At 32.4% G+C, this 13,221-nt stretch overlaps 1 protein-coding gene across 5 annotated transcripts in view; it reads right to left on the bottom strand.

Annotated features, from left to right (window-relative positions):
* The window catches only part of LOC106871954 (protein still life, isoform SIF type 1), a 1,491,364-nt gene that overhangs the window by 495,671 nt on the left and 982,472 nt on the right, over positions 1 to 13,221 (bottom strand). For all 5 annotated transcript variants that reach the window (XM_052966200.1, XM_052966198.1, XM_052966202.1 and 2 more), the window contains one exon: positions 3,561 to 3,626. In XM_052966200.1, coding sequence (XP_052822160.1) covers positions 3,561 to 3,626 — 66 coding nt within the window. The remainder of the gene's footprint in view (positions 1 to 3,560; positions 3,627 to 13,221) is intronic.

The raw sequence follows: 13,221 nt of genomic DNA, 5'->3' as shown, positions 1-13,221 counted from the left end.
TATATATATATATATATATATATCATCATCATCATCATCATCATCATCATCATCATCATTTAACGTCCGTTTTCCTTGCTGTCATAGGTTGGATGGTTTGACTGAGGTCTGGAGAGCCAGCGACTGCACAAGGCTCCAATATGATCTGGCAATGTTTCTACAGCTGGATGGGCCTGTCATCGATCATGTTCGGATAGTGCTTTTTATGTGCCACTGGCATGGAGGCCAGTCGGAGAGTACTGGCATTGGCCACATCCTGATGGAGCTTTTTATGTACCACCGGCACAAGAGCCAGTCAGGGGATACTGGCATCAGCTCACAGGATGTAGTAAATAGTTTCTGTGACCTAGGTGATATAATTATCAATATCAGAAGATGCTCTTAAAGTATAGTTACTAGAATAAGAATAGGATGGAAGAAGTTGAGAGAGATGTTGCCAAGAGGTTTCTTGCTGCAAGTGAAAGTTAGATTCTATGATGTCTATATACAAACAACAAAGTTACATGGTAGTGAAATGTGAGCAGTAAATGCTGAGAATATGTGACAACTAGAGAGGAATGGAGCTACTATCTCCAGGGGATGTGCAATGTACAGCAAAGTGCTAAGTTACTGAGAAAAAAATTAGGCATAAGATAAATTAATGTGCAAGAGAGATGACTGCACTGCTTCTGTTACAGGATGTATATGGATGAGGACAGCTGCATAAAAAAGTGCCAGTTGTTCAAAGTGTATGGAACTTGTGAAGAGGGGAGGCCCGGGAAGACATAGGATAAAGTACTGAAGGTTCTCAAGATACTGAACCTCATGGAGGAGAAGACAAAAGATTACTGTGCTTGAAAAGGCTTGCCCACCACTGCAAAAATGATGTTCTAATAGCTTTCTGCTAATGTTTGTAGCCCATTCTTCACATCTCATTAACCTAACACTCAGCTGTATATCACTTCTCTTTCTATGGCACTACTTAACAACTGTAATTACTTGAAGGCTGTATCAGCACATATTACTCCTTCCCCTTTCTTTGTACTAACTGTTATCCCCCACTACTACAAGAACTACTTCGATCCCCTGTCCTTACCATTTTCACCAATCACCTCCTTTTATCCCTTCTGTTATCTCTCCTCAGCCACACCCCATTTTAACACCTAACATATTTACTATCTTTCTCAGCACTCTCTCATATCTGCCAGTCACACCTGATTCACAATAGCTACCCTTATAAATACTCCTCATCACTCAACACCTTGCACTCTACCTTCTGATCCCTCTATCTTCGAATCTGTCTTTCTTGAGCCACTCCTGTCTATCTCACATTACATCTCTCCATATGCATATTTCCCATCAAACATATCTCCACCCTCACTATATTTGCCTCTAACCATCTGCTGCTCACTCTCACACTCTCATGAATGTATCCACTCTTTCCTCTCCTCCCCTGATCATTGTCTGAGCTCACTTTCTTGTACCTTGAGCATTTGCTTTGGCATTCCATCACTGCATTCTTTACCTCCTTCCCAACTACTCCCTCCACTCTATATAATGTGGGGCAGGCATATGTCTCTTCCATAGAAAGAGAGCTGTGTTTGTCCCTCTGTCATGCTTTAACCTTTCTGCACTTGTCATAAAGCCTATCAAATCTTGCCCCCCACTTACTCACAAGAGCTGTTTTTTTTTTTTTCTATGTAAGTTCCATGGCAACATCACTAGTGCTGGTGTCATGAAAAAGGCATTCAGTACACACTGCAATGTGGTGAGTGTTAGAAATGGCATCCAGCTGTAGAAACCATGGCAAGGCTCACTGAAACTAGGTCCAGCCTTCAGGTTTGTTGGATCCTGTCAAACTGTCCAACTCATGCCAGCATGGAATACAGATGTTAAAAAGGGTGATGATGAGGACAAGGATATTTTTGTTACAGGATGTATATAGATGAGGACAGCTGCATAAAAAAGTGCCAGTTGTTCAAAGTGTATGGAACTTGTGAAGAGGGGAGGCCCGGAAAAATATAGGATAAAGTACTGAAGGTTCTCAAGATACTGAACCTCATGGAGGAGAAGACAAACACACATATATAGAAGCTATAACCACTCATAATAAAGAGAACTGGTGGAATATCCCAGTGAAAACCTCAATATAACATAAACACACTAGACCTGACATAATGTTTTGGGACAGAGAAGCGAAACTGTACATTTGTGGAAATCAGCTGCCCAGCAGATGTTAACATAAAGCTGAAGATCAGTGAAGAAGGGAATACCTGTGCTGAACTATTGAGAAATCTGAAGTTACTCTATCCAGATAACAAGTTTATACCTGTATTTAGTGGGCACTGGGATATGTAACACAGTGCCTAAATACCAATTTTGAGAAATTAGGCTTCTCAAAACCAGAAAAGAGAAAGCTGATCTGAAGACTACAGATTCAAGCCATCACTGGAACTGTAAAGATCTGTAAAGCTTACCAGAAGTTTATCATTTAAGTATATATGAGCATGTCTATATATGCAAGCATATGCATGAGAAGGCATACATAAAACAAAACATGTAAATCTGCATGTATACATACATACATACATACACACACATAAGTTGAATGTTAAAGCAATGATGATGATGATACATTAACACACATCTACTATCTATACACACACACATCTACTTTCTATACACACACACACACACACACACACACACACACACACAAACACATAAAAGCCTTCATATGTATGTAAAATTATTGTACAAGTTCTATAGCAGTTTGTTATTTCTATTCAATTTTGTTTTGTAGAATTAATGTATAATCAATCAAATGCATGCAAATTTTCATTTGTACACATAAATGGATATATTTTAAGTACTGAACTGTAATTTGTAATCATCTCATGAACTCGGTGCATGATAATACAAACAAGAAGAATAGGCAATAAAATTTATCAATGAACCACAGAAGATCAACAAGAGAAAGAAAATATTGACTTTAGGCCCAGCAGAAATCAATACTTGGGACAACCATCAGCAAAAGGGGTTAATTCAATGAACATTCAAAATATAATAGCTAGCTGGTATAAAATGATATTCCTTAAAGTCAGAAATAAAATCTCCACAATATCTTCTACATTGATTAACAATTTGGATTGGAAAAACACTTAAATCAAGAAAATGATTTATGACTTTTGTGTTTTGAGTATTAATATCTATTAATGCAAAAATATTTTTACTTTCTGAATTCTAGAGATATTCTAAATGAACAGTTTCATCAAAATCATGATCTTTTAGAGAGTAAAAATGAAAGACAGTTCTATGAAACCATACATGAGTGTTGGAGTATTTCTAAAATACTGGCATTTTGTTTTAATTACTTTCATATATGTGATTACAGAATATTCTGCATTAATATTTATGCACAGGACACAGTAATGATAATTTATTGAAGCTGGTTGGGGTTATCAGAACTGTATGACAAAGAAGAATTAACTTGTATGAATGTATCCAGAACATTCAGACAAATATAACAAGAATAATGGTAGATATTTGTGTTATATGACTTGTTATGACCTTGAGCTTACCTTAGGTGGACTCAGACGTAGAGAGTTGGCTGAGGAAGCCTTCCGTGCGAATCTCTGTGTGGGAAACTGTGAAGAAAGAGAGAGAGAGAGAGACAGAGATAGAGAAATGGGTGTATATTTTTGACAGCTTATTGAACCTTGTTAGTAAGGTAAAGCAATTGGTTTGTTGAGCAATAAGCTGAGATACAAATAACTTAATAGGAAGTATGTGTGATTGTTATTAGAATATAAGTAAAAAAAATCTAAAATCAATGTCAGCAAAGAAATTAAGCCCAATGAAATTAAAGAAAGCATTAATTTCTACTGAGAGCAAAATATTGTTAATTGACACACATAATTCACAGCAAAATTGTTTATGAATTTGTTAATGTCAACAAGAATCTTCAAAACAAAAATTACTATGATGCCAACTAGAAATCATATCTAAATATTATTAATACTTAAAAACTGAACCACATAAAGCGAAACAAAAGAAGAGAGAAAAAGTAAGCTTGTAAAAATAAAAAATCCTTTGACAATCAAATATAATCTATGTTAATTTTGACAATTACTTTTCATATTATCATTAAAAAGAGACTTTCATAAAGATATGTTAAAATATACATTATTTCTATTCAAGTTGAACAATAAAACTATGGTAATATTTTTTTTAACAGTTTGGGAACATTTCTCATTGGTTCTGTTTGAATTGCTGTAAGATTTCTTTGAACTGTATAATTGTTGATTTTACATTAGTAGTTGTGGTTTAATCCCAGCTCAACTCTGCCAAAGTGCCTCTATGATCAAAAGCATTCTAGTCGTAATCGTCCTGTGTTTTGTGGAGAAATTATGATTACATCTTCTAGTGTATCTTCTCCTTATCTAAGATAGTAGGGTGTGAATTAAGAAAGCTAATGCAGCAATCACATAGAGATGAAATGGACTTTCACAAAATATTGTTAAGTTTATATAATATTTATAATTGAATTGGATCTTTATTTTTTGCATAAATATATATATATACACACACATGTATGTATGAGTGTAAGAAAAACTAGAATAATATTTATATAGGACAAATATAGATGGATGTTATGTAGTCAATGTGAATTATTTATTCCTATCAATGAAAACAGAATAAAGGAACTGAAGAAATATGGTTATCATATGTTATCAACTTGACATATATCTACAAAACTGAATTCAGACACAAAAGTTATGGCAAAATTTGCTGCAGAGTAGCATGAAAATAAAATGAAGCAGTAAAATGTTTATATAAAAGTTAATAATAAATAAAGCCTGTACTAACTACGAGAAGGAAACTAAAATATAACATCACACACAATTAGCAATTCATTACTAATGAAAGACTAAAAAATTAATGAAAAATCATTCAGCACATGTATGTAAAAGAGTATCAAACATTAACAAAAGTACTAATTCTATGAAGCATAATGTATTTTAAACAAGAACAAATTGTTGTTTTAAATAAGTGATTGACATTAACATCCCAATGATATATTTTGAAAATTTTAATTCCTTTCTGCTTAAAGAATTATGAAAATGATTTGAAAAATAAAGAATAAGAAAGCTCTTAAATAAAAATTATTTGAACAATGAATTCTTAGAAATTTTAAGATCAAATGTACACTTACATAGATTGACTTTTTTACTATATAAAATTGAACCAGATTTTGGAACAGAAATTCTAAAGTAAACTGATTACATATAATTTAATGTGAGTTTCAATAATAATAATTTATGTCATCTATGGTTATTGTATAATGTAAATTATAATCACAAACCAAGGAACATATGAGTGTATGCATGTCAGTGTATTTATGCACACACACACACACACACACACAGTGCCCCAGCACGACTACAACCTTAGAGCTGAAACATGTAAAGTAATAAAGAAAAAAATATGTATCATATAGGTTACTCAATCAGGTTACTTGGTATTAACATCAATCATTCAATCTCACTCTTTATTCAACTTTTACTACATATCACTCACTCAGCTTTTGAACCACCCTCTCATTTCAATCACTCTGTTTCTACTATCACACTTTTGCTTTCTTTTCCCACCTACCCTGGTTCATCTGCCACCCTTGTTCTCTTCAGTTTCTCAACTTTGTAGCTTTGAATTAATGAACACAGAGAGGTGAGGACCCTCTACTCTTATGGAGTAAAACACCTTCACTAATACTTGTACCACTACAGCATGGAAAGCTAGCAAAGAATAATGATAATGATGATTTTATACAGGGTATCCCAGAATTAACTATCTATTTCAGTGAAATCTGGCAATTTTAAAAAGTGACTTTTAATTGTTTATCATGTTTAATGTGTTAAAAGTGTATAATGTTTTAATTTTATTTGTAATTTTATAATTTTTATAATTTTGTTTTTATATATTTTTATTTTCATTCCTGTTGGATCCCACTTATCTGTCTATGACAGCTTTTTCAACTTGGCTACGATCATTTTCTTTACCTCCACCCTCAAGATGGAGCAATAGTTTAGCTAAACTTAAATTTAGGAGAGAGAAGACAATTCTTGCACAGGTATATGATGTTTATGGAAGATGTTAATTGCATAATGAAGAGTTGCATACATGAAAACCATAGAAGATACGAAATGAAGATCTGAAACTCATGAAGGAAATGACAAAGGACTGTGATATGGTGTAAAATACTATGCTGGAAAAACTTGTCCCACCCACAAAAGCTTGGAGAACCAAACTTAAAATTTTATGATTGCAGAGATAATGGAAATTACAATGTATACTATCTACATTTGGATCTTTCTCACCTTTATATTCATATTAATCTACCATTTGTTATTCTTTCATTCATTTTGTTACTTCCTCATCAGTCATTTCCTCTCCAACCAATGTACCATTCTACTATCATTCTCTTTATCTCCCATCCTACTGCTTGTGTACCAAAGGATGATAAGCACCAGTAAGCTCACTGATTAAAATATAAAGCCTCTAGTATTAACTTTTTGACTTAGATTTACGGTTGATTGAATTGATCCTTGTAGGTTATATACATTTAGTTCTAGTAGTAAACAATTCTACAAACACATCACTGTGCAAGATCCTAGAATATGTAAACTTATTAAAACATTATTAAGATGTAGAACACAAAAGAATGCATGTATGTTTAAAGTATTACATCATAAAACTTCCTACTGAACAATTTACATTGGCCTTTGGTTAAAAAAAAAATACAATTAGTTTAGATTTAATTTTTCTTTTCATTATACATTAATGTGTGATTTTCTTAATCACAGGAAAGTTGCCATAACAATTAATTTCTAATTAGTTGTATTGTTTGAATAGAAAATAACTGTTTTTGCAACAGTTTTGTTTCAATGTGAAAAAATATTTTGACTATCTAAAAATGTTTTATTTGTGTGATAATCTCATACGATTAGAATTCCATGACTAAAGGCTGTTTAGTTTGGCTTTAGTCATTTATCAAATAATTATAAAATTTAATTATGTATTATTTCAGTTCACTTTGTTTAAATTCACTACATTATTTGTTTTGATATTTATTTCCTGTTTCACAAAAGTGTTTACATTGTATATTGATATAATTACAATGTATGTGAGAAGGTAAATAAGTGAAAATTTGAATGTGTTGTGCACATGTGTTGTGTTTCAGTCTGATTAAAATCGACGAACAGTACTTCGCACATAAATGTGATGTTAACCAAGTAACCTTTTCTATGTTGTCATAGAAGTCAAAATATGATTGGTTATTGGTATTCTTCAAACTCTCCGGTATATAAAAGCTGCTTTTAAGTAATGCATATAATACAGCTATCCTCATTAAAATTCGTATTAAAAAAATCAACTCATAACAGACCATATTATCTGAGAAAAAAATCACTACACCAAATGAGAACAAAATATTTAACTTTGCAGTAATCAAAATCAGAATTGTCATTTATGCCCATGACCTTACTTTCATCTACTGGGACAAAATCTACAATAAATACATCTCTACTCCCCTCTGCATGTTTCTCCATCTTTGTGCCTAATTCAAACATGAATCAAACAACAGACTTGCAGTGCCTTATCTCATTTAGAATACTAGATATCTCCATATACACACACCTTCCAAAAGTCTTCTTAAGCACTTTTCAAAACACTTGATTTTGACTCCTGATGGAATATTCAACTGAGCAACCAGTATTTTTATGTTGAATTAAAACAAATTATGAGATCCAGGTGTGTGTGCAAGTGTGGTGTGGTGTGGTGTGTGTGTGTGTGTGTGTGTGTGTGTGTGTGTGTGTGTGTGTGTGCATGTCTTTTCATTTTTATTTATTTATTAGTATTCATCTTAGAGGGAGGGAGCAGGTTTCTAACGCAGAAACTAAAGTTCTACCAATTTGAATGATAATAATAAAGGCAAACATTTGGGCTTTTCTCATAAACCACAGTTTCATGCCAACATTAAAATAATTATTTACAAGTATAAAATTACATTTGAAGTAATCTGGTAGCAACAATGTAATTTAATGATGCACATTAAACTTGAAATTTAAACATTTTAAAATTGATACAGTTTTCTTCACAATACCCTATATTTTTATATGCTATGATTTTAATTTAAATATAAGTATTGTCTATCATTTGTTATAAAAAGATTTACTGAAATATTAGGATCATTTGAATAACATATTTTGGAACAAGCAGTGGAAATCGAAAATTTTTTTACTTCATTCATAGTAAAATGTGAAACCCTAATATTTTTTTGTTTTCTTTTGAAAATGTGGTCTTTGACAGAAACAATTGTTTTACTCAATTGTATTTCTCTACATTTTAAGCTCAAATTCCACTGGTATTGCTTTTGTTTATTATTCAGCCAGGGTCAATAAAATAAGTACTCGTAAAGTACTGACCGATCTAATCAACTATAGCTCTCCTCTACCAATTTCTGAGAGTGCTGCAGTTAGAAATCAATATTTGATTTCAATATTTTGCAGTAAAGGATTATCTACTGAAAACTCATGGTGTTAGAATATCAGAGGTAATCAAGATCAAATTGTTAAATCAATGACAGTTGCTGGTAAAGATAAAATTTAAAACATTTGTGTTACTCATCTCTACATATGAAAGTTAAAATTGAATTTTCTTAGTCAAATATCTTAAATGTTATGACCTCCCAAGTACTCACCAAGTATGGTTTCCTTTCAGTTAACAATAGAAAAATATAAGTGAATATTATGAGGAGTTTTCATAGAAATGATTTTGACAGATTTTAGCATAAAAACCTCTCAAGTGAATGCTTTCAATGTGAAGTTAATATATCTCATCAGAATTCTACTCACAGTCATACAGTTTGGGTTGTACTTAAAGTTTTCTTTCTAAATTCCACTTCATCGATGTTGACATTCTTATTTGAGCTCCAGCATTTATTTCACTTATCTAAATTACCTTCAATCTTGCATCTTTAATCCTATGTACCCATTCAAAAGGAATATTACTAGTTATTCTTCTTAAAAACATTCCTTTAATGTCAGTCAACTACATTTTGTCTATCAATGAATGACATACACCGGGAAGAAAAATATTTTCCATACTTTTTAGTGAAGATTAGAAAATCAGGTGAAATTTAATAACTCTTTTTAACTTTTTTTATTACTGTATTGCTGTTGAAAAACTCATTTTTCTTTCAATAGATTTCAAATATAATGAACACTATAGTAAAATAGCTTTGTCGTTATTAAGCTTAGGTTGGGACATAAGCTAACATGAAATTTTAATGGTAAGTTTTAATTTAGGTCACTTTAATATAGGAAGTCTGTTCCCAAGAACCAATGAAGGTCTCAGGCAGGTTGATAAGAAGGAAATTATCTATATTCTTCTTTTCGTAAACAAATCTTTCCTAAAGATCATGTTTAAAGTTACTAATAGTTTATTATTGATAAAATGAGTAATAGATTAGCTTTATTTTCATAATTGAGTCCAGCACCAAAAATCAGCAGTCAAACAACTGCATCAGCACTTTACTTCATTTCAACCTAAATACGCCAGTCTTCATGAAACAGATCAAGGTGAAGCAAATAATTTTGATGTTATTGTCGATATGAGCTTTACCAAAGGGATTCAAAAGGATATATGCTTAAAGATATACAATTATATGCTAATGGAGCAAATAAAATGAGTATCAACTGTTTGACTGAGCAGATTATTTGGTTTGAGTAATAGGAGAAAAAAGAGTAGCAGCTAATGTTTGAGTCGTGCCTATGGCAATTAAATTACTTTATATCAGTTCACTAAACTAACACCAATTAACTAGTCTTAATTTGTGGTTATGTAAAAGATATTAAGAAAAGCACATCTACACATCCATTATACTAGATTAAAATAAGTGCATGAAAAGATTTAAATTTCAAACTTTAAAGTCTTCAGAAAATTAGTTTCACATAATCTAGAAGCAGATATCAAAACATATTTTGTGATGCAAACATGGAAACATTTCAATATACATAATTTATCAGTTGAAATATTTCTCAGAATTATAATTGTTAAACATTTGAACTTGTTCCCAAAATATTTCTTCTCAACTAGTACATCAATTTCTGTTTTTGCAACAGAATATCTCCCTAAGGCTTCTCTTTAGCACCTCCAACAATGAGTTTATCTTCCTCAAACATGAAATCATGCCAAAATTTGACATTACACAAGCCAAAAAGTCATTCAACCACAAAACATCAGACAATTTTCTCTCCTTAAATGAAACTGAGCCTTTTGGTTATTTGCCACAAATATATCAACCAACTTTTCAATTTTTCTCTTTCTGCCCATCATTATCACTAACAGAAAACAATAATTTGCTATTTGCCAAGTTTTACACCTTTACAAAATTACTATCACCCTTACTAGAATTTTGTCTGTAGTAAACATATTTTGTAAACTTCTAACAGGAGTCACTTTGACACTACCACATTTTAGATTATATGCTTACATAGTAGATATGTTTAACAAACTGTCTTGTAATGTGTGAAAAAATTTTAATAACATGATTTTTACAGTCTTAAATTATTTCATCAATACATACATATGTATGTGGGTATGTATGTATGAATGAATGTCTGTGTGTATACATGCATAAATGTATACACACACACACTACATATAAATATAGAATTATAGTTGTGGAAATTATTGTTTAAGAACTGAATCTCAGTATTTTCTTTAAAAAATTTGTATTGGGGCAGTTTTTAAAACAATTTACAAGTGATAAATCTACAAATCATTCTTGACGTTTAAATTTTCTTAATGCAAGTGCTATATGAAGGTCTTCCTTATACTAATACTAGTGATACAACATTTCTTTTTGGATGAAAAACATTTTTATGAGTACTAGTCTTAATATACAACATTTTGATACCCGCTATAAATGATCCTCAGCTCACTTGCTTCCTTATTTTTCATGTTAAATGTTTAAGAGATGGGCAGAGAATGCAAAAAAGCCACATCTTTATGATCTGAAAATGAAGGATCAAGTCCAAGGAATGATGCCACATCAGCTTCTCCAAGGCTGAAGAAGTTTAAGAACCAGTGATCAAAGCAGTAAATCATGGTGACTATTATTGTGGATGGCAAGAGGGTAATTTTTCTTGATTTTCTAGAATGTGACTATGCTGTGAACAGCACTGACATACCAAAAGCTTGAGACACACTAGAAGCCATTAGGAGGAAATCCTAAAACAAGAATATGAAAAATCCTATAATGTGAAGCTTCAAGCATTTTTGACAACAAATTAGTCCATAAGTAAATTGGGATGATTTAGTGCTCCCTCAACTACCATAGAGCCTAGAACTGATATTCTCCAATTTCCACCATTGAAAGAAAAACCAAAGATAAACAGTAATCAGGGACTATGATTTGTTGAAACATATGAAGTGAAAGTGGTTGTGAAAAAGAGAGTAAAACGGGGCACCCCTGAATTATTCTAAGAGAATTTGTGAGTTGGGATCAACAATAGCACAAATGCATCACTTGTGATGGAGACTATGTTGAGTAGTACAGCAGAAAAATTACTTCATCATTTGTAATTTGAAAGACCTATGTCAGTTAATATAAATTTTATGCAAACTTTTCCATTGCCTTTGGTATATATATTGCATTTTGCATTTTGATCGAATCTCCCAACGACGATGTAAACTTCATATAATCAAAGTATCCTTGGCCCAAAGAACAGCTTGTGGTCTGCCCCTCATTTGCATAATTTACTACTTCCAAGGTTTCACTAGCTATTAAACATATGTAACCTGGATTTGATCTAATCCATTCCTACATTTTGGATATATATATATATATATATATATATATATATATATAATATATATACACACACAGAGGGCGTTTTGTTTAAATTTGACAATATTTTATCCCTCCTCTTTACAAAAACATTGGAGTATTGGTAAATAATCAAAGATCATAAAGATTAGAGTAGCAGTTGAGAAAAAGTTAGCTGACATGGAGGACTAGAAGCCATCAGATTATTGGAATAGAGTTATCTGTGTCATGATGATTCACAACGCATATCAAAATGCCAACATCATAACTGCAGCTCAGTGCTTTGTGAACACTGTAAACTTTAAGACATGACATAGGCAGCTGCAAAGGAGACTATGATTTTGTGACTGGCAAGAAAGGACACAGGTGTTCTAACTGCAGCCATACACTGGAATTCATCCCCAGGTCTTTGAACAGGGCCTTAGGCTCAATCCCTGGCCAGAGAGGATTACTGCTGAGATGCTATATGTCTGGTAGCAGAACCTGGCTCCTTGCTATACCTCTGAAAAAGTCAGAAGTAGTTGTTGGAGAATATCTATGACTTCACTAGCTTCAATTTCTGGCTTCCTAATTTCTACACATTTATGTGCATGCATGCATACATACATACATGATGATGATGGTGATGATACATATATTATAGATATATACATGTGTGTGTGTGTGTGTGTGTATATATATATATATATATATATATATGTATGTATATATATATATATATTATGGACTCTTGGATCATTAGGACTACAACTGGGATTTCTGAAATTTCTTGCCAAAAAATAACACAGAAGATTTGTTTAGAGTGATCAAATGTTTGCATTGCACATAAACTCTCTACCTACATCAAATTGACACTGAATATTGAGCTACACATGTGTGGTAGCTCAGATGTTGAAATGATCACAGAGAAATCATATTTTACTTATTTGAGTCACTGGACTGCATGCTGAGCACTGACTGAAGAGTTTTATCAAACAAATCAACCTCAGTACTTCTTTTTCTTAAAACCTGATACTTATTTTATTGATCTATTTTGCTGAAATGCCAAGTTACACAGATGTAAACAGACCAACACCAGTTCTCAAGTGGTAATGGTGGACAAACATGACCCAAACACATACACCCCCATAGATGTATACATCTATATATACACAGGTGCTGGCGTGGCTGATATAAGTGCAAGGATGGGTGATATAGGTGTGGCTGTGTGGTAAGATGATTCTCGGTTCTGTCTCATTGTGTGGCACCTTGGGCGAGTGTCTTCTACTATAGCCTCAGACTGACCAAAGGTTTGTGAGTGAATTTGGTAGATGGAAACTGAAAGAACCCCTTTGTGTGTGTATATATATATG

This window comes from Octopus bimaculoides, chromosome 3 (assembly GCF_001194135.2).
Source record: "Octopus bimaculoides isolate UCB-OBI-ISO-001 chromosome 3, ASM119413v2, whole genome shotgun sequence".
Taxonomy (NCBI): domain Eukaryota; kingdom Metazoa; phylum Mollusca; class Cephalopoda; order Octopoda; family Octopodidae; genus Octopus; species Octopus bimaculoides.
The sequence above is the reverse complement of the archived record's forward strand: the minus strand, read 5'-3'. Positions and strand labels throughout refer to the sequence as shown.